This window comes from Thermobia domestica, chromosome 11 (genome assembly GCF_964235325.1).
Source record: "Thermobia domestica chromosome 11, izTheDome1.hap1.1, whole genome shotgun sequence".
Classification (NCBI taxonomy): Eukaryota; Metazoa; Arthropoda; class Insecta; order Zygentoma; family Lepismatidae; genus Thermobia; species Thermobia domestica.
The window spans coordinates 23,317,786-23,345,697 of record NC_137464.1 but is presented as its reverse complement, the minus strand read 5'-3'; the positions used below and the strand labels follow the sequence as shown (position 1 = coordinate 23,345,697).

Below are 27,912 nucleotides of genomic sequence, written 5' to 3'. Positions count from 1 at the left end.
AGAATTCAATAACAGTGCTTAATAATTGTATCGCATACCATTCTTCCATTGTTTCGACATGAATACTCGTTGCCCAGTAACAAGACTTCAAATACGATTCGGGGGTTAATGCAAAATATGTAGTAACTTGTATAAATTTATGGTAGTTATTTTTCAGAATTGTTTAAGGTAAGATAATTCATATTACACTTAAAATAGCTTCTATTTTATAATTTGAATATTAGATAATGAATCTAATTATAAAAATAACTACAGTACATATTCGACTGATTTATAATTAAGTATAAATGCATTTTAAACAAATAAACATAGAATTTATAAACGTTAATCAACCGTGATTTAGTCAAACTTAAAACAAGAAGATCGTTATAATGCAATCATCTGAATGGCAAAACAAATATATTTATTAGTAATTGAATTCCAGATTCTAGGAAAGGTTAGTTTTCTGAATGTATTATACTTTAACGCTTAAGGACTAAATAAGCCTACAAAGAAAAACTGCAAGATGAACAGTAAGTTTAATGCAATATATACATTATAAACATAGAATGACAATGTACAGCGACGTAATTAGATTGTATATATAATAAATGTGTATGTTAAACAAAAAAACGTTTCCTCACTCAAGCACATTCAGCCCAAATTGTATGGCGTTGCAAGTTTAGTTGATAGATTTTGAAGATTCTTCTAAACAACATCTTAGTTACATACACATCTCATTAGCATAAATACAGGAAAAAGGACATCATATTGAAAGAGACGGACATATTTAAACAACTTTTGTAGATTTTACAAAACAAAACATGCGAATCAGTCAACCACACGTAAGTCAATCAAGTGTAATTTCGAGTCAACTTTTCAATGCCCACACTAGTTGGCATCCTTACGTAGACACAAGAAATAGAACTTAATTTTCACAGGAGGGATCCAGATTTATTTTACTCCAACCTAACTCTTATTCTATTCTACTCTTTCCTACCTAGTACTGTACTCTATCCTATCTTACCCTAAGCTAGCTAAACCAGTCCTACTTTTTGATGAGCACGAAAACAAGTTGGAGCGTGTTATGTAATCCCATAATTTCAAAGAAAAAAATACGTTAATTGTAGCTAAACCTAAAGTTCTAATTAGTTCAATTTAGTTTTAATACTGGAAATTGCCTTACTAAATATTATTATTTTTCTAACTTATCAATGTGAAGTGTGCAATTGACCATAATAAAATTGATATGTTATGGTTAGGGCTCCCTAACATCTCAGTTTACATAACCAAAAGTTATTTAAGACTCCAAATATCACATTTTTCTTCAAAATATATCTGTTAATATCATTCGTGTAATATTTAAACAAAAATTAGTCACTTTTAGCGAGTGATGACTTTTAATTGCTACTATATCATCTCAAGCATAGGTTGGTGGGCAACATGGAAATTTTAAAACTTTTCTCTCTCTTGGGAAAGCTGTTTTGTACTTCGAAAACGTCTCTTCTTCGTAACTGCGTCTAGATATTCTATCCTTGGTCTTCCTCGTCCTTCTGCTTTTCCCTCTATCAACACAATGATCCAATCGGAGTGCCGAATAAGATGGCCAAGCATGCTGTTTCTTCTTGTTCCTATTATCTTCATGATCTATCGTCCTTCATTAGCTTCCTTTAGTACGTCTTCATTCCTTTTCCTTTCGGTCCATGATATGCGTAGTATGCTGCGCCAACACTATATTTCACGAATCTTGGAGCACAAATCTTGAAGCTCTATTTATGGTTGATTTCGTACCTTACCCGTTTCGGAAGCATACCACTTTGAATTATTTCCCCAATGTTACCAACCCTATCAGGATCCTGCCGCCTACAGTCGGACAATTTGTCCATGCCGACCAGATGCCGCGGTCGGATTGCCGGCGGCGGACAACGGCGCCTCTCCGCGCGATTTTCGATCGCGACGAATAGTTGCCTTGCCGAGCAGTCGGCAAACAGCCGGAAATGAACATTAAATGCGTCGGCGCCGCCGTCGAAAAGAGGCCGGCATAAGGAGTCGGCAGAGGGTCGGAAAGAGGCCTTTCTGACTGTTTTGCCGACTCTGACAGTCGGCAACAGTCAACAAAGATTAGGCAAAGGGCATTTTATTTTACGATTTTCGACCACTTGCCGTCTCGGCAAAAGGTCGTCAACTTTGAACAAGTAGATCGTCGTGCCGCCGCGGACGGGTGCCGGCTGATTCCGGCGGCCCATCACCGTCGACGACGGCAATCCCTCTTTCCAATCGCGACTTCCTGATGGGGAATGAAATTCCTTGCGAGCAAATCTCTCCATGAAGGCTTAGAATTAGGAATTAGATTTCTGGGCTTTCAGCATCTATGGTCATGTTAATCCATAAGTAAGAGGGATCACGTCTCTCGGCGATCACACTGACCGGAGAATTGAAGAGGAAGGAAAGAATGAAAGTGGACTGAGACCATTATTTGAGGTACCATCCTGGAATTTGCCTGTGTCAATGAGGAAAACCTCAGTATGACTAGTGTGAAAAAGCTTTTACACCTTTTTGACCGACTATCCCCATCAGGCATCGAACCTGAGACCGCTCGCACCAAAGGTCAAGTAGTTAGTGAATACGCTACTCGGGGCTACAATCTCTCCATGAAATATATATCACTTTATTGTTATTTCCTTTCTTGTTAGTGTGTCACTAAATATTGTAATTACACTTATAAACGTCATCTTGTTGTTGGGCTTTACTTTAAATGCTCTGTGTTTGCATTGAATAAACAAATAGAAAAATTTATTTAATGGGTAAGAAGATCGGCCAATAATTGTTTAGCTCTGGATATGACCAATCTGTTTCGCGACAAATACCGCCAGTTTCTCAGCTAACAAATTTTCAGCAATCTTTCAATTGGTTTAGGAAAATTTTCCATTCTTACCTATCTGACCCAGACTTTTCACTTTCCTGGTACATTTGCTACCCCACAACTTGTATTATTTGGTCTGTATTTCAAAGGGTCTTCCTCTGATCCTTAGCAGAAGGATTTGGATCGTGACTTTTCTCTAAGTACTATCTCCTTCTACCATTTCCTCCATAGCTAATATCACGAGTCCTCCATTTCCAATAATGTATCTAATCATCCTATCTCTTCTTTCTAAAATACTGTTCAGTATACTCCTTTCTTCTTCTTCTAACATTTCCAATACTCATTAAATTAATATCTTATCCACCGTAAATTTATACTTTTTCCTTGAGCTCTTAGCTGTCGATAGAAAAGCTACCCTTCAGAGGGAAAAAGTATCTTGGAGAATGTTCCGTCATTCATCAGATCTCTGAAATGTTGGAAGTAAGAACTCGAAATTTTGTACGAAGTTTCTCATTCAACTCTAAGCAGAGTGTTCGGACTAGTTACTTTCAACTTGAAACTGCAAATATAGGGTGGCCCAAAACTAGGTATACAGTCCCGTACTTAACAATTCATTGCTTTTTAATCATTTTTTGTTATTGTTATCCATCAAGTAGACTTAGTTTCTTTATTATTTGTTGTTAATGTCTTTCTACTTATATCTTAAACTCGGAACAGCCAAAGCAAATAAACCTATAAGCTAGAATGTTATACTTGATCAATACAGGGGTATGTACCTACTTTTAGGCCATTCTGTATGTTGTGTCTTTCGCTAGAGAGCTCCGGGGTTAAGTTTTGTTTAACACCAAATCTTTGGCTTTTAGATGGTCAAGCTTTTGTTGTTTCGGCCTCGTTAATCGGTGTTTCTGTTACGTTCGTGCCGAGTGTACAGACATCGTGGCATATCCATCTATCTCACCTTTCTCGTGAATCGTGTACTCTTGTACTTCTACCCAAATCATCTTTTACCGTATGTTGTGTGGCCCCGCGTAGTGTAGTCGCTAACGCTCTCGCCTTTGGTGCAAGCAGTCCCGGGTTCGACTCCTGGTGATATATCTTGGTTGAATACATGTAAAACCTGAGTGAGTTTTTCCTCATTTACTCCACGTAAATATCGGGATGGCACCTAACATAGTTGTCCCAGTTCGCTTCCTTCTTTCCCCATTCTTTTCTTCCTCTCTTATTCCGCAGAACTGTCATCTGCGAGGGACGTCTTCCCTCATATGTGATGGGCTAAATTGCTATGGATACCGAAAGCCCAGAAATCTAATTCCTAATTCTAATCTTTTACTTGAAAACTTTTAAATATACAATCCCCCTATTTGTTAAGATATTCTTATTAATACAAAACTTTTTAAAACCCCAATTAATCACAAACTCTTTTTTATTTCGAATTTATTCGTATGTAGAAAACACAATACTTCTGTTCGGGTACACAATTTTAAGAGTTCTACTTGGACCTGGCTACTTAAATGACAAACGGCTATGAAAATTGATACCAGAGATAGTGAGTGTAATCTGACTCTTTTAAATTTAAGTGTCAACGGAAGAAGTGCATCTTGCGGCTTTTGTGCAAGTCCGCATACCTGAAAGAACATGAAGCATTCTATGGTCCAATTGCTACTATCCAGCAGCAACCACCACTTCACCAGCCTATTTCAAGTCCAGTGACTCTTCTCAGGATTAACTACAAATCACCTTCGCCCAGATTGTTTCTACCAACATTAAGATGGCTACCAATCATAACCACCACCCCCTATTCCGATGTTAAACACGTATCAAACCTCTGCCATGGACGATGAGCCTCCTTCACATCCTACCACTTCAAAGAATGATCAAACAAAATCAGCTTTCAAGAGTATGTTTCTTGACAGCATTACGGAAGCACGCACGTCTTCACAAAATCCATAGTTAAAAATGCCAAACTAAAGCAGAATTTATAATCAACCTGGATCACATCAAAATCCGCTTTCATAATCAGAACTTGACGAAGGTAGAAACTCTTCTGAAGCAACAAGCTATAGAATTCACCAGTAAGACGAATAAAAAACTAAATATCCTCAAAGTCATTGTAAAGAAACTCCCCATTGGCACAGACCCTGAAGAAATCTTACAAGATTTGGGAAGAAAGGGCTTTCCGGTCATATTAGTTCAAGAAGTGAAAGAAATCAACTAGAATCTACCCTATCCACCATCCGCATGGAAAAATACCGACTCCATTTTTCTTGATAACATTACGCAAATTCAACTCCGTGACACAAAATGACATTTCCAACATTTCTCAACTGAAGAATCTCCTTTAATATCGAATCGTGATGGAACTATTCCGCATGAGAGCTTATTATAATGTTTCGTGTGTGTTGCAACGCCTTGTAGTGTGCAATGCCCCTAATCACATCTGACTCGTGAATGTCCTACTGTGTTCCCAGGGAGCAGGAAAATTCGGTGTAGGAAATTTCGGTGTAGGGTAATTCGGTGTAAGAAAATTCGGTGTAGGAAAATTCGGTGTACGGAAAACTCGATGTGGGGAATGTTAGGTGTAAAGAAAGATTCGTTATGGTAGGCCGTAGGATTTATTAAAAACTCAACTTTGAGTATAAATGAGTGTATTAGTTTGAAGTTCAAATTTTGTGTAGAACGTACTTCTACTGTCTACTATCATTTTTACTGTTTACTGTCTACTTTATATTGCTTTATATTGAATTGTGTTCCTGAAATTATTGGAATTCTAGATTTCGAAGGATTTTAACATTTTATGGCCCTTACATGACGAGAAATTTGTCCTCCAATCAACCACTTTAGTCCTCAAAGTCCTCCAATCAGACACTTTAGTTTGTTTACCTTAAGGCAAACAAACTAAAGTGTTTGATTGGAGGAGAAGTCAACTATTTGTACAACTATTATCTTATGAAACCATCCCCTTTCCACTAAGACTTTTTTGATCAATATATTTTTGCATCTTACATATGTATATACAGAGTGATTCTTTGAAAACTCACGGATTTCATTTGGTTCTAGAATTTCTAACTGAAGTCAGATTTTCATGCCGTTTGCTGCAAATCATCAAGGAGGGATGAGAGATCTATCGGACTATGTTTACTGGTTTAAATTCATCCGGGGTAATATAGAGCAGGCCGCAAGAAAAACAGCAAATATTCGCCCTTGTACGTTACAGTTTGAATGAGATATTGGATATTTGAAGCGAAATCACATGTTGAATAGAGATTTCTTGGGTGACTTAGAGTCGGTATCTGACATCTTTCACAACATCCGCCAGCGAGATCGGATGCATCCCTGTCTTCCTCAGAAGCGATCCTGTTTCCTGCAATTTATTCACTAACGACTATATTATGATCCTGTCTGGGGCAGAACGTGAGGCAAAGTTGCGTGTAAATGCCCTTTGCGTAGCAACAACAGATCCCGTTCTCCAAAAACTTTTTAACGATAAAATCACATTGCTCCAAAGAGTACATTATTGTAACTGTGTCCTGATCATATTGATACAGTAGCACAGCATAATTCTCAATACAACGGCCCAGTTTCTTGTTTCTTATTGACCGTCGCAAGGTTGCCATCTAACGAAGAAACTCAAATCTCCACACCGCACCTCACCTAATTCCAATTCGATACAGTGGCGAATATTTGCTGTTTTTCTAGAGACGTGGCCGATATTACTCCAAATGAATTTAAACCAGTAAACATAGTTCCATAAATCTCCCAACGTTCCTTGATCATTTGCCACAAACCGCATGAAAATCGAACTTCAGTTAGAAATTCTAGACCCAAATGAAATCCGTGAGTTTTAAAAGAATCACCTTGTATATGTTCTATGATGTACTATAGGAAAGGTGTTTTTAGTTGTTCCTATAACTCTGAACTTATAATTGTTTTATTTCTGACAAAAAGTGTCAGCTTCATTGTGTGATGAAAAGTAGTTTATAATAATACCCCGCGAAAGACATGCAAGGGGTAGTGGACTGAAGAAAAAAAATAAATTTGCTTTTCTTGAAATAGGAACTAATAATTTATTCGTTATATTTAATGGATTTCGTTTTCACAATATGAAGTGTCGTAAATTATCGTAAGTGGTAATATTCAATATGTATTACACCGAATCTACCTTACACCTAAATTTCCCCACACCGATTTTTCCGTACACCGAATTTTCCTACACCGAGTTTTCTTACACCGAAATTTCCTACACCGAATTTTCCTAGACCTGTGTTCCCAGCATTATCGGTACAGGAATCAAATATTGTATGCCGAAGCAAACTTGCCGCATGTTCTATTGTACTACGTAGTATTTTGCTATTTATTGAGAAAGTGAAGAGAGGAATCGTTATGCCTTCTTATCCATTCAAAGCTTTTCTAGTCTCTGCGCCAGAAGCAAGCTTCCTTACCTAGAGCTGCACAAAAAAGCTTGGATTACAATAGTTAAAATCCTCTGTGATCATTTCAGGCATAATGGGAGCAAGAGTACTAAGTACCAGTGCATTGGTGAACTTACAGTTTCTATCTCTAGGTGACACAAATGAGGTTTCTGAAAGAAGAGCAATTGTGGTTTCAAAAGTGAAGTCTGATCACCCAAAACAACCCTATCCTAATGCTTAGTGACCGCATTTGATAGGACTGAGAATGGTGGACCCAACCTTCACAAAGTGAACCCCATTAACATTCTTCTGGATAGAGACGTGTTTCTGCTTCTAATGCTGAGTGGAAAGCGTAAAGTACCATCTGGAACACCTGTTGTCTTAGAGACCGCTCTCGGCTGGGTGCTCACGGGCAATGTAGGCCTCACCAGTGGGATTGTAATAATGACGACGTGTCGTCTTCATGTGAAGTGGATAATATTCTTCACAAGTTGTTGGACTTCGAAGGATTCCCACGTGAGATATATTTCTCAAAACAAGAGAAGAGTTGCGAAGAACATTTTGTATAAAACACCACCGTAATATCTACAGAAGCTACGTGGTGAGACTACCCGTTAAGGATAATACAATGCTTTCTGAGGAAGTTAAGGGAGGTCGCGGTCAAGAATATAGTGTATTCTGAACGCAAATTAACCAAACAGCCTTAACTTCAGCAGCAATATCGTGAGATTATGAAATAATTTCTGAAGTTGGGGCACATGGAAGTCATAGCACAAGAAGAAAGCTGTTACCTTCCACACCATACCATTCTGAAGCCAACAAGTTCTACAACGAAACTGAGAGTAGTTTTTGATGGAGGTTACAAGACTATGTCCGGTGTGTCCACACATGAAAAACTTAGGGTGAGCCTAAAATCATAAGAGGACATTTTTCCTCTGTTACTGGAATTCCGCGGACGTTATGTACTGTTATGCGCAACATGGCAAAGATCGAGCAGTACCGGTGAACAGAGAAGGCATAAACTACCAAAGAATTGTGTGGCGTAATGCTCCGAATTCCCTTATAGAAGACTACCGGCGACTACTAACAGTAACATACGGAACTGCTTCTGCTAGTTTCTGGCTACAAAGTGTCTCTAGCAGCTAGTGTCAGATGAAAATACGAAATATCCCTCAGGAGCAAGTATCGTACTAAGAGACTTTGGTGGTTGTGATAGTGTTTTCGACGCAATCAACTTCCAACAGCAGCTGATCCAGCTATCACGCAAAGAATGATTCGAACTATAGAATTGGTTGTCCAGTGAACCGAAAGTGCTTCAGGCTCTATCTTCCTCTTCATATTTGTGAGACTGATATGTCCTTCCACTTGGATAAAGACAGCACAATCAAAACCTTATATATGCATTGGTCACCAGCGAGTGACGAGTTTGAATTCAACGTTTCCCCTTCATCTCAGTATGCAATATGCCCCAAATAAATTATGTTTTGGGAGATCGTTAAGATTTTTTAACCCTCTAGGTCTTCTCTCTTCCGTGACGATCGAGGACAAAAATATACTTCTGCAATCCTTGTGAAAACTGATTTAGAGTGGAACGAAAAAAAACTCTTCTGAGACAAATGAAAGGCGGCAAGCATATTGCAGTGAATTACTAAGCAAAAACAGAAGAGTGGGGGGAGTTTGACATATTTCGACAATATACCACATTAACATTGCTGCCGTCTCAATATAAAGTATCTTTTTTTTTTTTTTTTTTCAAATAGCACCATGTTAGGATGTTTCATATTTCAAATCTACATGCAAAATGAAATATTAAAATATCACACTTTTTATTCAGTATTGTCAACTAAGGATGCTACAGTATCACACATATCCAAATTTCAGAAGGCTCTACAACATTAATAAAGCAACTGAGATGAACGAGGAGGACATCTAAAGTAACTTAATGTCGAATACTATGACCATAATATGATGTATTTAGGATAAATAAGAACAAAGTTACAAGAAACTGAATATTTAGTTTTTTAAATACTGGTTTTATTTCGAAAAGGTGCTAAGATAAGTATCGTGTCTAAAGAGTTAGGTAGTGTTCAACAATCAAAACAACCATAATGCCGTTCACAGCAGTTTGGTATCTCAAACCAATCTGAAGATATGATAAACATAGGTAGTGTCTGAAACACTGTTTAAAATGATGAATTTGTAGCAATGTTTAAAATGATCGTTGCTTTCTTTTGCATCAACGTATAACATTACAACTATGGTATTTTGTTGTTCTAATTAAAATACAAGCAGTGTTGCAAACCATACCTATGCTTATCATATCTCAGGAATGGTTTGAGATATCAAGTTCCTGTAAATTGCATTATGATTATTTTCTTTTGGAAACCATGTATCTCCTTAGATATGACACTTATCTTGACACTTCTTCGAAATAAAGTATCTATAAAAATAATAAATTTTCAATTTCTCGTGACTTTGTTCCTATTTGTTCCAAATGCATCATATCATGGCCACAGTATCCAACACTAAGTTACTTTAGATATGCATCATCTTGTTCATTTCAATTGCTTTATTACTGTTGTAGAGCCCTCTGAAATTTGAATATTTGTGATACTGTAGCATCCTTAGTTGGCAACACTGAATAAAAAGTGTGATATTTCAATGTTGCGTTTTACATGTAGATTTGAGACATGTAATAACTTGACGTAGTGCTATTTGAAAAAAGAATACTTTATATTGAGATTGCAACACTGTCGACCTGGTGATATTGTCGAGGATAAACTTTTCCCTTTCCGATATTTGCTTGGTGCAAAATTTCAACTATTTCAGTAAATTAGCTCAGAAACTACATGAAGGAGCCACTTTAAGTGGTTCACTGTATATACCGTGTTTGACGTATAGAATATGAATATCTAATGCAAGAGAGTTGGTCTGGCTGTTCCGATATTCTGAAAATACGAAGGGTGTTCAAAAAGTACCAAACGTCTTGGGCTATCGCGGCAGTGGGTGGGGCTAGAGTCGCCATCTTGGTGTCAGAACATTGTCACTCAGTTTGCATCCAGCTGTGGTAGCATGGAGACTGTGACGCTCCTACTATGCTTTCTGTGACGTGTTACAATGTGCGCTGAAATAGAAAATCACGCCTCTTGTGAGGTGCGTTCTGTGATTAGGTTTTTGTTGGCAAAAAAAAAAAAAAAAAAAAGAAAGAAAGAAAGAAAAAGAAATCCATCGCCAATTGTGTGAAGTCTACGGGCATGGAATAATGAGTAAAGGTAGAGTGAGGTAATAGTGCATTGATTTTACACCTAAAAATGGTCGTTCGAATGTTCACGATGAGGAAGATAAGGACCCACCTCATAGCCTGGATTTGCCAACGAGCGACTACTACCTCTTCCCAGTAATGAAGACATGGCTCGCTATACAACGCGTTAATAGTGATGCCGAACTATATGCCGGTGTAAGCCAGTGGTTGATTGAAATCACAGGCTGCAGTTTTCTACCGTGACTGTATTGAAAAACGTTTGCCACTGTATAAGGGCCTTAATTTTCATGGCGATTATGTGGAAAAATAGCTTAAATGTGTACCTTTCAAATGTATATAATACAATTTGGTTTGTTTATTCTGTTCTTTTTTTTTAAAAAAAAATCAAAACGCCAGTTACTTCCTGGACGCCCTCGTGCATTAAAGGAAAAGTTATATATAAGGAATTGTGAGAGTTTATGTAACTCGGTGAAACCAAACTTGCGTCAAGAATTTTGAAACCAGAGAAATTGTTTGTCTTTTAAATATTTTTCAGCAAACCTTATTCGTTCAGTCCAATTTAATTATGTAATAAATCTAAAAAAAACAAACAAAAAAATCATAGATGAAACCTGTAGTTAGACCCTTTTCAATTGACGCCTTGAACTTGTTAACTGTTAGATTTATATGTAGACGATAACAATAATTTCCGTTTTCTTTTCTTGACGCTCGATTTCATACTTTTGAGTTCTTATTAATGATTTGTTTTGCAGGTCCTCTCCGTCACATATTATTTAAACTTCCGGAAAAGAAGCCATTTGGCAATGTTTTTGGAGCCATTGCAATGCCCCGCAGTTTACCCAAATCAATGAGTGTGTTGGAGTTAATTGAATCTGAGTGGATCAGAGGGGAGATCTTTGCTACCCTCGCCAGATGGCTGGCAAACTAAGTCCCAAAAACTCAGAGGTAAATGCTCTGGAACAAAAAGGTTACTTGATAGGCAAGAAGATTGGACAAGGATCGTACGCGACGGTCCACTTAGCTGATTACATAGATGGCTCAAACCAAAGGAAAATGCGCTTGGCTTGTAAGATCTTCGACAAGGAAAAAGCACCAAAAGACTTTCTTGAAAAGTTTTTCCCTCGAGAACTGGACATTCTTACAAAGATTGAAAACCCTCACATAGTTCAAGTACATAGTATTCTTCAGCGTGGCCCACGTGTTTTCATTTTTATGCGCTTTGCCGACAATGGTGATCTTCTTGACTTTGTGAAAAGGAATGGTGTTGTGCCTGAGCATCAAGCAAAGCTATGGTTTAGACAGATGGTTGGTGGGTTACAATACCTCCACAGCAAAAACATTGCACATAGGGACCTGAAATGTGAAAATATACTTCTATCGCGGAGATTCAATGTGAAACTTGCGGACTTTGGATTTGCTCGTTTCTGCGTGGACAGTGAAGGTAGAAGAGTTCTGAGTCAAACTTATTGTGGTTCTGCAGCGTATGCTGCTCCAGAAGTAGTCAGTGGAACGCCATATAATCCGAAATTAGCGGATGTTTGGTCTTTGGGTATTATTCTATTTATTATGCTAAACGCATCAATGCCGTTCGATGATTCAAACCTAAGAAAATTGCTCAAAGATCAGATGAATCGTAACTGGGCTTTCCGTACCCGTGTTCGTGACACGGTCTCACAAGCTGCTAAATCTGTAGTGACTCAAATTTTGGAACCCGACATCACCCAGAGACTAACATTGGAAAGAGTGGCAGGCCATGAATGGGTCAAGATGCGCGGGAGAGGATCCCCTGCATCTTCGGCACGAACTTTACCACCGTCATCCTCACATCAGCAAGGTCGGAATTCGGCCGGTGCAGGAGCTTCTTCAGGAAGTGCAGCTGAGGGCACGCGAATGTTGAATCTCAATACCAGCAAGAAAAGCGCCAATCATAGTAATATCACCAGTCCAGAATGAGTCAGACAAAAAGAACGAGGAAACTTTGTATTCATGAAGATCGACCATTTTACAGGTAAGATTGATTTTTTAAAGAACGTTTTTAATAATTTTGTCAGTTGTATAAGATAATTATAGTAGCTGCGGTCAATGACAACATTCTACTACGATGTTGCTAGTCTTCACAACGAATTCAAAGGAACGCGGTAGAACGTTTCAAGAAGAGAAGCTAACTTATTGTTCATACATTTCTCCCTTTACTTCGAGTCTTAAGATTGTTCAATACTTGCACCATCTTCCTTCTTCAGGCCATTGTGTTATATTGTGAAGTATTTATGTTCTTTGCAATGAACATGGATTTTAATGGTTTATTTTTACCGATTTTGCAAGTCCTTGTTTTATAAATATGAATTTGAGTTGTCTACAATTTTAATATTACCTAAGTTAATTTTGATTTATCTTTACTATAGTTATATATGACACAAATTAACACATTCACTGTTATATCCGACCTTGGTCGGATTTGAATTGAAGTTTATAGCCTACAGTATTCGACTAGAGTCAGATTTGAGCACGCGTAAAGATTTTCTGTTTTGTTTTAAAAAGAGCGCCGGTGCCAGTAGAGGGGACTACTTTGAGGGGTACAATCTATAAAATGCTATAAAATGGGCAATACAAATTTTATAGTAAAAGTACTGTCTTTTTTTAAAAAAAATATATCTCGTATAGCTATGTAGAATATTCGAAAATCAACCTTCTATAAATTAGTTCGGAGATATGTAATAATACGGCAGAAGTATGGAGCTCGAAATGGTGTTACTCTCAAGGGCGCCCAAGTTTTGGTTTCCAAGGGGGGAGGGGGCAAGTATAACCGACGTTTCAAACATAGTTTCAAATTTTGCTGTAACTAATGTAAAAATTCTATTGGGTTTTCGATATTCCCAAGTACAATTTCCTCTAGGAGGGGGCAAGCGCCCCCTGCCCCCCCTCATGGCTACCCTTGGTTACTCTCTATTTTTTTAAAAAATAAAAGGATATTGTACCTTCTTGAACCTGATCACTATGTTTATTTAGTTATCCATTATTTATTTTCAATAGTAAAGAACAACCAAAAACTATTTGTATACGGAAATCCTTAGAATGATAGGGCTACGCAGTGGCGGCTCCAGAGCTCTACAAGAGGGAAGTCACTCCTATGGTGACAGCGTTCGGGGCCTTCAGTTATTTTCCTCGTTGAACATATTCTTTAAATCTTAATATGTTGCACAAATGTTACAGAAAAATGTAACACAACGAATTTGCAGTTATCATAATCATATATCTAGGATATATCTTACAAACAGAATTGTTTTACTTCTTTTTATCAGTATTATAAAGCACTGAAGAAGTGGGAAACAATTTATGTTGCGAACGCTATTCAACGTTCTCTCTCTCTTCAATTTGTATATCTTAATAGATTCTGTAAAACTCGTTCGTTACATACTCATTACAGTAACGAGCAGAGGAGCCAATTTTGTCCGCATGTGCAAATATTTAACTTTCTTTAACATTATAAAGTGTTTGCTAAGAGCAGTTCAATTTTACCTTGTGAATATAATGGTCACTTTTGTAAAATTTATATTATAATATCATTTATTTTATTTCTATTAAAAATTATTCATTTTGTCCTGGATGATTATTATTATCTCCCCTTGTAAGTCATCTTCGTGTTCGTCTCTTTTCCTTTCAGTTTTCTTTTTAGTCAATAATCCATATATTTTACTGTTAACCCTGTAACTGGTTATGTCGTAGTACTACATCATGGCATATGTGTAGTAGGAACGGCTACGGCATAGTACTACGTCTTGACTAAAATGTCACTAATGTTCAGTGGCAATGACGAAAGTGTCTGTTGAAAACTTTTCTTCTTACACTTAAATAGATGGCTCTGAATGCCCATAATGCGCATTGACATTGGCTTTTGGAATAATAGATGGTACATTGTTACTCAGGAGAAGGACATTGCTGCTGCTGTAATAAAAGAAACAGAAACTGCATTTCAAAACAGTAGCAAACGTCTTGGGGAAGCGGAGACGTCATTATAACTTTTTTTTTGTTTATTGAGAAATGAAATGAAATCTTTCAGTTTTACGTCCCACGGTTATGCCGACAAGGCTAAAGGAGACTGTGGTAAAAGAAATGAATGAAATGGTGGAATGAAGAAAGTGGGAGGAAACGGGAGAACCCCGAGGAAACCCACGCACACGGTGTTTGTCCACCACAAGGTTCACTGGACGAGGGCTGGGATCGAACCCTGGACCCCAAGCACCAGAGGTGAACGCGCCACCACTGACCCAACCCATAGTCTGCTCTTAAAGTTTGGAAGTTGTTTGTTGATAACTTTGAGACGAATAGATTGGCCGTACTATGACCCATAAATCCTACATATACGCCATATGTTTAGTAGTTGTATGGGAACGTCAAGGTGCAATTACATGCACAAAACCCGACAAACTAGACAACCGTGAGCGTAAGATATGTGATTCGCAACATTCCAATAGACACTATCAGAACGTAATTCTCGAATTCAGAAGAAGATTGAACAATGTTCAGATGTGAATGGTACGCAGCTGAACATCTAGCGATAAACCTAACTAGAGTCGTCCTGTAGGTGGAGTAAGTAGAGCGGTTGCCCGATGCACGCACCATAGAAGGGAGAAGTGAAGTGTTCCCAGGAAAGTAACAAAATAGCACTACATTCTGCTGTTCGTACACGATCTTTCTGTACGTAAATATTTATTTCAAGAGTTTCGTAAGTTAATAGACCCTATCTATTTCAGAGTGGTTTATTATTTTATTTGCACAGTTTATAATAATGTAATAATATCAACATTAACTAATGTATCGTACAGAAGCATACAATTGTTAGCTTAAAGGATTATCTTGTATCTTGTCTCTTATACGTATTAGAATAATACTAGGTTGTTTCTGTTGTGGCACCGTTGTGCGCACTCTCACTCAGGCCACATAGGCACGTTAAATGAATCTTGTAGCTGTCATTAAAAAAAAAAAAAAAAAAACCTTGAAACTCAATCTTTCTATATTACTGTGTACATATTACAACTTCTTGAAAGCAAGAAAGGTACTTCCACCTAAGCAGCACTGCACTCTAGTGGACAAACAGTGAACCTCCTCATTAAAAACGTATTTTGGCGCACTCCCCCTCCGTGTCCAAAAGAATCCGTTGTTTCGGAAGCGGCGAAACTGTTTTTTCCTTTATGTCAGCGGGAGGGCTATAGCAGGTAGCAAGCAAGATGTCCCAGAAAGTTGCACACTGTTCAACTCCTTGCAAGATGGAAAAAATGTTTTGTGACCCTTTCAAGACTATGTGTACATGGTGAAATATGATAGGGTTTCAAGATTTTTTTTTATGACAGCTACAAGTTCTTCTAACGTGGCAACCCCCATTAAGAGAGATTGCGTTGTGCAAAAAGAGTTTCTTTTTAAAAAAAAAAAAAAAAAAAGAAAAAGGTCATCAGTAATAATACAACCATTTATAATTGAGAGAGTTATTGTGCGTAATATTCCCAGTGAAACACTGCGTTATTCTTAACAATAGTACTTAAATAGTGTGACTGTTCATTTCAGCGATCTTGAAAACTCTGGATTCGACACTAATATCGGTCATTTTCGATCATTTTTATATATCTCCTCCTCCGTCTTAGTTGCACCGTTAAAGTGAAATGATAAAAAAAAAAAAAAAAAAACTCCCAGTCCCGAACCTCATTTATATTGAAAATTTGATGGAGATCGTTCGGGTGGTTCAAAAGCTATTAAGTCGCAAAGTCACTTTCATATATATATATGCATTACTTTTAAATTGAAGGCGAACGTTTTCGCTTTACTTTGCTTCAACAACATTTTTTGTAGACATTTCGTGGCACGGGAGGCTTCTGATAACTTCTAGACGAAGTTGAGCCTGAATTACTAAAAATAATACACAATTTACAATTTTTCTTTTGTTTGTTTATGCATAAGTGAAAGAAGATAATGCAATGCAACTTACCACAATCTTGGATAATGTTATTCTACAACAGAAAATATGAACCTGAAGAATTTTAAGTGTTGCCATCCATAGAAATTACAGTGTTGCCAGAAAAAACAACGCCTCTAAAATCTAAGTTAAGACAGAGACTAGAGGAACAATCTCAATTGCATTTGGTTACGTATCATGTTGTTTTGGTTTCTAGTGAACTAATTTTTAAAGAACATTATTATTTAATGTTAATAAATATATGTTAAAACTAGTTTGTTTATTACAAACTAAATACAACTATTATTTAAAAAGTAGTTCACAGCAAACCAAAACAACATGATACGTAACCAAATGCAGTTGAGTTCGTTTCTCTACTTGCTGCCTTAACTTAGATTTTAGGGGCGTTGTTTTTCTGGCAACACTAATTTCTTTGGGTGATAACACTGTACATTTTTAAGGTTCATATTTTTTATTGTTGAATAACATTTTCTATGATTGTGGTAAGTTGAATTTCATTATCTCTTTTCGCTTAATGAAAAATAAACAAAAGTAAAATGGTAAACTTTGTATAAATTTTAGTAAGGCAGGCTCTTAAGAAAAAAAAATCAGGGCACAAATTTTGTAAATAGATTCGCTAAATGAGACGAGATGAAAATAGTTTTTGTTCTATTTTCGAAGTGCGAGAAATTAATAATAATAATAATAATAATAATAATAATAATAATAATAATAATAATAATAATAATAATAATAATAATAATAATAATAATAATAATAAAGTTCATAAGAATCTGTTGGCTGTCTTGTACTTCTTGTAAAGCTTTTTCACAATAACATTTGTATTTTTATCTCTTTTCAGATATCTCAAAAATATTGAAGAATACGTTGATGAGAATCTGTAAGTGTATCAAACTCGTAATAACTTGTGAATTGAAATATCTGAGAGCAAAACATAAACATTTTCTTGCAACATTCCACAGGGTTTTGGATTTCCACTTATTATTATATTTTTTACAAGATTTTTTTCAGAAGCTGTGACTTTTTTTGGTGAGGCATATAAACAATGTAAATAAAATATTAACATATAATATAACTTTCATTAATTAGACTCAATGTTGTATTTGTGTACTGTACAGAAAATTCAAGAAAAGAGTTACTTTTTTCTATTCTTCATGAGATGGCCTATTGAAAATATTTTTAGAAGTAACATTTATGTGTGTTTATGTCTGTTTAATATATTTGTCCCAAAAAAAAAATCATATGGATTTAATCAAGAAAAAAATAGAATAATTTATAATTTAATATTATCTTATTAAAGTATCAAAGAGGACATTTACATATTTTGTTTTTATTTTATTTAAATTTTCCTTCAATCTATATAATATTTCTTTTGAGATTTTGGAATATTTAAGTATTTCTTACATATAATATAGGGTTTAAGAAACTTATGTACCACTGCTAGGTTCTGCAACTGTCGAGTTATACGTTAGATGATATTGTTATAAAATGAAATATGAACATACAAAGTTTAGTTTTTAGCAGGTGTGCGGCTTTTGTCTTAGGACCAATGGTTGTGCCAGAACCTACTTTTAACCCCTTTCACTCAAATGCTTTCGAAATGTTAAAAGAATTGTTTGAGGGAAATAGTGCCTTTTCTCTTCAACACAACCATTGGTCCAATTCGAACTACTACTAGTATGTTCTAGTGCATAGAGCTGACTTATGAATACTTGTTTTAACTTTAAGCAACTTTTCTTTTTTAAATTATTAGTACCTTAATTTACGATTAGTAATTTAATCGTAGCATTTAGAAATTGTCTGATCAACCATTTCTTATTTACTGTTGTACCAGTGCCTGTTTCTTTGTACTGATCCATGTTTACCTATATACACTCTGCCTTATTGGTGCAAGTTGTCTATGCACTATAACGTACACTTGCACACTATTTAATGTGGACTGTTGGTTGGACACAAAATGAGGGAAGAGAAAAAAGACTACAATTATGAACGAAATCGAACCAAAAAAATCCCGCGTCAAGGCGAATAGTTAGCCAAGGACCAGAGTGCTCTGCTAAACTCCATATCACTTTTAGAAAATAGCAAAACCAAACTGATGTTAAACGTGACGTCCTGCAACGAGACGTTGCCAGACAGTTGGTACACTGATATGAAATAGTACGACTCAGGAAAGAAACAAAAAATAAAACAAACGAATGGAATGCCCATTTGACCTTTTCCGTTTCGCCTTATGCCCTCAAAATATATGACGACAACCAATAAAGATGTTATCTTGAGGCAGAACGGGAATTCCCGTTTGACCTTTTCCTGTTTCGCCTTATATAAGGGAATTTTCACACCGTATCTGTAACAAAGGGGTATTTATTTTATTCTCAACTGCAATCTATCTTCTATTTCAGACAAATTAAACTAAATATTTTACAAGAACATAAATTTTATCCAAAATAGCATATCAAGTTTCTATGTGGATGTAATATGAAACAACAACAGTATATGAAATTACATCAATTTCATTGTTCTTAAGTCTATGTTTTAGGCGGTGAGTCCTGTCAAGCCGTCTCCAAGGGCGCCCCCAATGATCATGTGGGTCCCCTATTGTATTTATGAATATACAATATCTGGCATAATTTGAATCAAATTTGTCTTAAAATCCTCATATATATACCTTCTGCATCTGAATCTTCCCCCTCCCCCCCAATTTACAGGGAAGTCGGCGCCCTTGGCCGTCTCCACTTTAGCTTTCTAAGTGTTTCCTTGATTACCCATTTCAAGAAGAACTCGCAGTTTTTTATTTTCACGTTGCTCGTCTTTCATTAATTCAATGAAAGAATATATGTCTAAATGGTCCTTTGATGCATTTCTTCGTAATTTGGCATGTCACCCGTTTGCATTGTCAGTCTTCGTTCTTGGTCGTTTTCGAAGTGATTCCACAATTCACTGCAAATAGGTAACAAAAAAAAAAAAAAAATCACTAGCACATTAAAGATTCAAAGGATTGCTAGAGAATGTACATTGGAAAATCGATAGCAAAAGTTTGGGTGAAACGAATTTATTTCTTTTGTAAATCAAAAGAATTTATTCTTTTGATAATTTACAAATCAGTGAATGCAGAATCTTCAATATTTATGTGTTGAAACTGTTAAACATAGAATATTGCTTTGTTCGTCCGTGGAAACATTAATAGAAGTATTACATATTTATTCTTATGTTTATTTCTATGTATTTGATAAGGTAACATTTTATTAAAAGTCCTTGCAATCTTTTTAAACAGTGACGCAAATAATATATTACTCTGAATACTCTATTCGTTCAAACGTAAATTCTACTAGCCTTACAAATGTTTTGCAAAAATGACACTAAATTTCCTTATTATAATTTGAAAATTCCCCTCTCTGGTGTGAGGCCAAACGGGAATTCCCGTTTCACCTTACAATCAAATTAACATACATTATCTTAGCATCATAGCCTGAAGTAATGAAAACAGTCGTAAGGCGAAACGGAAGACACCAAATAACCTACATACACTGGTCAAGAAAATTCAACTACATACACACACACACACACACACACACACACACATATATATATATATATATATATATATATATATATATATATATATATATATATATATATATATATATATATATATATATATATATATATATAGATAGATAGATAGATAGATAGATAGATAGTTGAATTTTTATATATTTCATGAAACTGTCTGTTCCTTATAGTTTTCGAGTTGCTGAAAATGAGTCTGAGCATAGTTTTGATCCTGTACCCTTCATTTTAGAAATGATGCAAGTAACAGTATTAAGTTCGCTTATAAGAAAATATTTATATATTATGTCTTTCGTCAAAAACTTTATTCTTTAATTGATGGACAGTAAAATTTCTATGAGCATGAGTGTTAATAAAACCCAGTGATTTGGCTGGAAAACAATTTACAGGAACGGCTATAATAATACACGCCGACTACGTGGGTGCTCCGGGGGTCCGGCACCCACAAGATTTTTAGTTTGCATCCGTTTCCTAAGAGAACTGAATGGCAGAACTGTTTGAAAGATTCCCAGAATAAGGCCAAGCTCTACCAGTTCCTTAGTGAAGAACTTGTGAAATACACCAATGCTGCAAAGTATTTGTTGCTTACAACAAAAGAAGACCAGGTGCTTAGCAACAGATCAACAGACGTTACTTCCCTGACTCCATGTCGTCATGAGGAAGCGGATACACGGTTTATGCTCCATTTACACCATGTTTCTGAGTAAGGACATAGAAAAGCCTATATCCGGACAGTGGACACCGATGTTGTTGTCCTAGGAATCTACTATTTCAACCAGATGAATTTGACAGAGTAGTGGATCGGTTTTGGATCAGGAAAGGCATCCATTATATTTGTGAACAGTTGGGATTTCAACGATGTCAGGCAATACCCTATTTTCACACCTACACAGGATGTGATTTAACGTCGGCGATGCTTGGAGTTGGTAAGAAGACAGCACGGAATGTTTGGTTTAATTCCCCTGAGATTATTGACACTTTCATTGCCATTACCCAAAACCCAAGTAGCCTCACACTTGAATCTAGTCACATGCAACGTTTGGAGCGTTTTACAGTGTCCTTGTATAGCAGAAATTGCAGTGCAGAGTCTGTGAATGAGGCAAGGAAAGTTATGTTCATACACAGCCTGAAACCACTCGATTCTATTCCACCGACACAGCATGCATTATTCCAACATGCAAAGCGTGCTTTACTTTCTGCTGCCTTTATTTGGGGACAATCTCTTTCGAAAGTACCAGACATCCCTGGCCAAACTAACTGGGGCTGGGAATGGAACGCTCGAACTGAAATGTGGATCCCATATTGGACTGACCTACCGGACGCAAGCAAGGAGTGTTCACTTCTACTGCATTGTAGTTGTTCCGTTGCTTGTAAGGGTAATTGCAAATGTCATCGAACTGCAAGAAATTGTGGTCCATTGTGCAAGTGCGAAGGAAGTTACACAAACAGTTTCACTAATGCATCAAAATTTGACCCTGAATAATACTTGTGTGCACCCTTCAGATCGCATAACATCAAATCTTCTGAATGTATAGTGCAGAACTCGGACAAACTATAATGTAATATACAGGGGTGGACTGGCTATGTAAAAAGGGCGCGGTCACATACTCTGGGAGGGCGCCGTTCATCTGAGGCTTTCGCTTGTATGGAATACCCCCTCCTAATAAAAGAAAGTGCCGGGGGCTTCCCCCGGAAAATTAGTACACAAAACACAACAAAAGATTAACTAGCTATTGCAGTTAATCACGATAGAATTATACAAATTCAATATTTTCATAAACAAAGAGACTTTGAGTACTCAATACGAGGCGTGTTTTTAAGTAAGGTCCGTTTTTTTGTAGACACTAGTAGTTCGCGGGCATACCGCAACTAGCGTGTGCGTCGTGTACCGGCATGCCTCGGGAACAAATGTGCACAATTTCAACTCTGTAGCTGACCTGTGCAGTTGTGTTCTGTGCTTTCACAATGTTTAAGACTATGAAGTCGCCCGCAGCGTGTGAGGTTCGCTCAGTGATACGGTTTTTGTCAGCAAGTAACCTGTCTGCTGCAGAAATTTATCGACAGATTTGCGAAGTGTACGGTGATATTGTTATGAGTGCAAGCAAAGTGCGTAAGTGGGTACGAGAATTCAAAAATGGCCGTGACAACGTCCATGATGAGGACCGCTGGTCGCCCTTCTTCGATTACAGACGATTTGGTGGCTTCAGTTGAAGCGAGGGTTCGTGAGAACAGGCGCTGCACAATAACAGGTCTCTCAAACGAATTTCCTGACGTGTCGGGATCAGTGCTTTATAAAATTGTTTCTGAACACCTAAAGTTTAGAAAACTGTGCTCCCGTTGGGTCCCGAAACTCATAAAGAGGACCACAAAAACCAAAGATTTGAGTGTGCCATGAAGTTTTTGACTCGTTATCACGAAAGAGGTGATAGCTTCTTAAGTCAGATCGTAACTGGAGACGAAACAGACTCTGTCCCAGCGCAAATCATGGCGTCGGTGTTTTGGAATAGGCATGGTGTTTTGTTGGTCGACTTCATGCAACGAGGAACCATTATTAATGCAGAAGCATATTGCCAAACCCTGTGAAAGCTACGCAGAGCGATTCAAAACAAACGACGCGGCATGCTGACAAAGGGCATTGTTCTTCTCCATGAAAATGCAAGACGTCACACTGCAAGTCAGACCCGCGATTTGTTGGACAGTTTTGGCTGGGAAGTTTTAAACCACCCACCCTACAGTCCTGATCTTGCGCCGAACGATTACCATCTGTTCCTCCATCTCAAACAACACCTCAGTGGCAACCGTTACAATGATGACGACGATGTGAAAACGGCAGTGAACTCTTGGTTATCGGAGCAGGCGGCAAGTTTTTATGAAGGGGGTATGATAGTTGAAATTGTTTGAGAGGTATGATAAGTGTTTAAACAAACTTGGCAACTCTGTCGAAAAATAGAGTAAAGTATGTACTTTCTGAAAATACATATACTTTTTTGAATACATATACCTTTCGTTGTGTACTTATGTTCAAACGCCTCGTATATTAGGCCTATATAAATCTGCACACTTTAACTGAGACTACAAAAATCACACCAGTTGTTTAAATTCTTCGGCTACATTTGTTAACAGTCTAATTATAACTGAATATTTGAGTTAAGTTTGGGGCTTATGCTATTTTTCATACTTTTGAAAAAAGAAATTCAAAAACAAAACTGGAAAATGAAAGTAAAGTCTCCGCTTTATGCTTGAAGGAGCCTTCGCATCTCCTTGCTTTTTACACACATTTTGTCAATAATAAGATTGTTGTCTATTTTGGTCAGAATGTCTTTTTCTGAGTTCATCAAGAACAATGATTCCAGATGTTCATCTGTAAGTCTTGAACGGAGTCTTGTTTTTATGTAACGCCACTAGCGTCTCTAACAGCGGGAGTGGGAGGGAGAGACATGTAAAAATGATCCAAAATGACCGAGATTAGAGTGAAATCAATATATTTCGAAATCGCTGAGATCATTAATGGTACCACCAAAGCCTAAAACAGAAAGGGCAAGGCCGTAGGCCGAGTAAAGACGGGATCTGGGGGCGGAGCATTGGGGGTGGGAGGGTTGATATATAAAAATCATCCAAAATGACCGATATTAGAGTCAAATTTATAAATTTCAGGGTCCCTAAGATCATTATAATGACATTCCCAAAGCCAAAAATAGAAAGAGCGAGGCCGCAGGCCGAGCAAATACTGAGATTTGGGGCGGAGCGTGGGGTTGGTAAGGGTGATATATAAAAGTCGTCCAAAATGACTAATATTAGAGTCAAATCTATATATTTAGCGGTAAATCTAATGTCATTAATAGCATTCCCACGCCGAAAACAGAAAGAGCGAGGCCGCAGGCCGAGCGAATACCGGGGTCTGGGGTGGAGCCCTAGCTGGCCAAAGGCTAGCGAATTTATAAAATAATTATGTACCTTTGTTTTTTTTTAAAAATTGTGTTCAGAGAGGAAACTGTGCGCCTTCCCGAGGCTAAGACGGGTCTTAGCCCCTCCCGAGGAGGGCGCAAAGGCACTGATGTGAGGAGGGCACAGCGGCCATCGGGCCGGTACTTTATTATGGCCAGTCCACCCCTGGTAATATATGAATAACATGTGTATAACGTAAAATATGTGAAAACATAGTTAATTAATGGTATAATAATTGTAAATGGCATGTTAATGGATATTGTGAGCAATATGCAGTTACCCACTTCGATGAAGTCATTATCACCTTAACAGTCAATTTTAATATGGCAAAAAATGCAAAACTATTATTTTATAACGCACGGGTAAAATGGATGTGAAGCAGAAGATAGTTTCTGCGCGGCAACCATTTTGAATTAAGGCAAACAATCCAAAAAAGTCCAGACTTGGCTTGTTTGTGATGCTTTTTGAAAATACTATCTCTATAGCTAACATCATGCCAGATTAAAAAAAAAAACTTGCACTTTAAAGCTAGAGAAACGAATTCCACCAGCGGCCATTTTGTTCCCCCTTCCCCTCCCGGGCCATTACCACAGTCTTCGACTTGACACCTGATACCACATGACTAGATAGCTTCTAATGAAGATATTTTCTCCCTATACGCAACATGTCTTCAAGCAAAAGCCCACGAACTTATAAAGGCAGGGTTCTGACAATTTTTTCTGGCTCTTATTAAAGTCATAAAGTACTACACTTAAGATCACACAAAATAGGCTAGTTCCGTTAATTTTAGAGATACAAAAATGGCACATACCTCGTTGGAAAGCTCTTGAACTATCCAACAACGTTCATTTCAGGGTAGTTTTGTCTACATGTGATAATAAAAATGTTATTTGCTTTTAAATACAAAGAAAATGGATTGAAAATGCGTAATTTTGGAATTTAAGGACGCCATATTCAAAAGATGGCGTCACTATGGCAATATACTGTAGTAAAATGAAATGTCCAATATGTTACCTAAATATTCACTCAATCACAAAGTTCTCAATTAAAAATTTCTGGAAGTTATAGCACTTTAAATCTAGAGAGACGTAGTCCGCCTGCGGACATTTCGTTTTACGCAAACAGGCCAACAGAGGTCAGCCTCAGCTTGTTTGCGGTTTTTTTTTTAAACCTTATGTCTATACCTAACACCATGCAAAATTGCAAGAACTTGTCACCAAGTGCGCGATTCCGTGGAATTCTCTTCCAACTATACAGGCGTATAGGCGTATTTACAGAACTACAGACTGGATATGCGAAACATTGTTCCTTCGTATTTGAGTGGGATATTTGAGACCCAAGATATTCATATCAGAGAAAAGAAAAATCACTATACAGTACAATGAAAATAGCGTTAAAGAATGTTGCAAACACCTCCTTAGTCAACATTAAAACATACATTCATATACCTTTACTCCATATTAAGTTTGACCTAATGAATTTTTTGTGTTTGTAATGGACAAGAGTGGAGCTGTTTCCAGTATTTGATACGCAAATTTCCTAATCTCAGCAAACAACAAAGGGGACACTTGTGTGTTTGAGGGTCTCTAGATAAGAGATCTCATACGGGACCAGGACTTCGATACGTCCCTTAGTCCTCTTGAGCTGTAACCGTGGGTGTCCTTCAAGAGTTTGAGCTAGGTTTCATTGGTAACACAAGGGCTGTGTATTACAAAACATCAGTAGACCATTTACAGAACAGTTACGAAAAGCATGGATGCAACATGTCTCTTAAATTGTACTTCTTGTACAGCTACCTGGCGTGGTTTCCATCAGATCTGTACACGTAAGTTATGAGCACGGTGATCAATTTCATCAAACAATATTAGCAATGGAGAAACATTACCAAAGTGAATGGGAGCTAAGTATCTTGAAGAATATTGCTGGATATTAATTACGGACGTCGCAGACACTCACAGAAGGAATCAAACGTAAACAAAGAACTACGGTAGGTATTATGTGGGTTCATATGCTGTATGCTACATTTTTACATATGTTAAGTTCCAAGTGCAATATGTAGACTTTATACACAAGCTTTCACAAGGTGATTGTAGTTGGAATTGTCACTAACTTTAGTCAACCAAGCCGTCCCGCCATGTAAGGCCCTAGAAACAGCGCGACATTTACAACGAAATGTAAATTTTTACAAATTTATTTTCAAATCCCAGTAGCTTATTCCCGAAATAGCTTAGGAACATGAAACAAGGATCATAATATAAGGCCTTCAGAGCACAAGGGAGTTAAATCCAATTAGCAAAGGGATGTATAAAGTCTGTACGCTAAGCTTAAAAGGCCTAATCGCTACGAAATTAAAATACCGCTAATTTTACAGTAATTATATGATATCTTAAAATAGACAAAAGATAATCAAAATGTGGAACTAGAGCGTGCTAGACAATATTATTATCACGAGTCACCTAGTAGCTTTCCGTTTGCATCCATTTATAAACGCGAAAATAAATGTCGGTTTTCTAAATGGCTGGAAATCAAAAGCAGATAAGTGAGTCGTGATAACGGTATCTCATGTAAAATAATATTGTATAGGGAGCTCTTGTTCCACTTTTCGGTTATATTTTATCTATTTGAAGATACTACATAATTACTGTAAAATTAGCGGTATTTTAATTTCGCTTGATGGAGTCTCTGAAGTACGTGGAAAAGTACTGTGTTTTACATTATACATTATTTACAACATCTGAACATGAATCTTTTATACTCTGAAAGGAGCTTCAGGTAGAGATCTTAAAGATAAAATAGGCCTATGTCCAAAATGTCCAAAAGTGGACTTGAATCCCTTAGCACCGAACGCACCAGATACAAAATAGATCAAAGATTCATAATATGTAAGGCATATCGCCATTGGGGTACGCATAACCTAAAGTGGCAGCGAAAACTAAGATTTCTACTTTTTAACCTGCTGCCGCATCCCTGGCAAAGTATACATATAACAATTACAAAAGTAAGCTAAAACTGTTTCCTGAAATCTGATACACATAACATATTGAAGGAAACAAAACATTCTCTTGTCAAAATCTTCCAACTAGCCCACAAAGTAAATAAGTTTGGAGCATGGAATTAATTTTGCAACAAAGGAAGACGCCATTTCACTCCTATCCCTTATATTGTTACAAAATTGCTTCTTTCAACTGAAGATCATAAAAACAGGAAGAAGAATGTATCAGTATATGTGACCAGTAAACATACGTTGAAAGAGACCAATAACATTCTTTGAAAGAGAAATGTAAAAATGTCACATTTAAGCCAAGGAATCTTTATATGGTTACTTGGTATCTATTGTGTAATATCAGAGTATCTTTATAATGCTATTAGGTATCTTAAAGATTAAAAACTAATGTACCAAAGTTTCCTTTGTTTTAAACATCACTGGTGATAAGTTGTAATAAGTGGATGCCATGCACGAAATATAAGCAAAAGGGGAGCTAGATAGATAGATATAAATCTTACGGAAAGTTAAACCTTCTAAAATCAGCGATCAACAAACATATGATCGGAAAAGGTCTTCGTTGGATTGGAAATTACATTTCCCTAATTACGTTCTAAGTGTGTGTGTTATGCAAACCATTTTGGACATAAGATTATCATTTTCATCACTCTTATTATTTCGCTCCTTTCTATCTCAGAAGTCACAGTTGCTGTAAAACTTATCAACCTTGGTTCAAAAACCTTCTATATCCTCATAATTACTCGTACTAATCTATATCTTCATCGTAGGAGACATATCACTTCAAAGCAAAGTTTTAGATTTTTTTTGTTCGAATTTCTTCCGAATTTATGGATTGTTATAATAGGGTCTACATGTGTATGCTATCATTCGAGAGCATGCATTAATCTGAAGACAATGACGTACAATCTATGAAGCTAT

General features: G+C 36.9%; 1 protein-coding gene across 1 annotated transcript; it reads left to right on the top strand.

Moving 5' to 3' along the window:
* The first annotated feature begins 32 nt into the window (after window positions 1-32).
* Tssk (Testis-specific serine/threonine kinase) lies at window positions 33-17,796 on the top strand. Its single transcript, XM_081730238.1, has 3 exons — window positions 33-168; window positions 11,266-12,521; window positions 17,320-17,796. Exon 2 carries the CDS (start codon window positions 11,426-11,428, stop codon window positions 12,464-12,466), a length of 1,041 nt encoding a protein of 346 aa, XP_081586364.1. The 5' UTR covers window positions 33-168; window positions 11,266-11,425; the 3' UTR covers window positions 12,467-12,521; window positions 17,320-17,796.
* The last annotated feature ends 10,116 nt before the right edge of the window (window positions 17,797-27,912 follow it).

Excerpts from the sequence above, each read along its gene's own strand:
- Tssk (XM_081730238.1), top strand. The coding sequence starts at position 11,426 with ATGGCTGGCAAACTAAGTCCCAAAAACTCAGAGGTAAATGCTCTGGAA.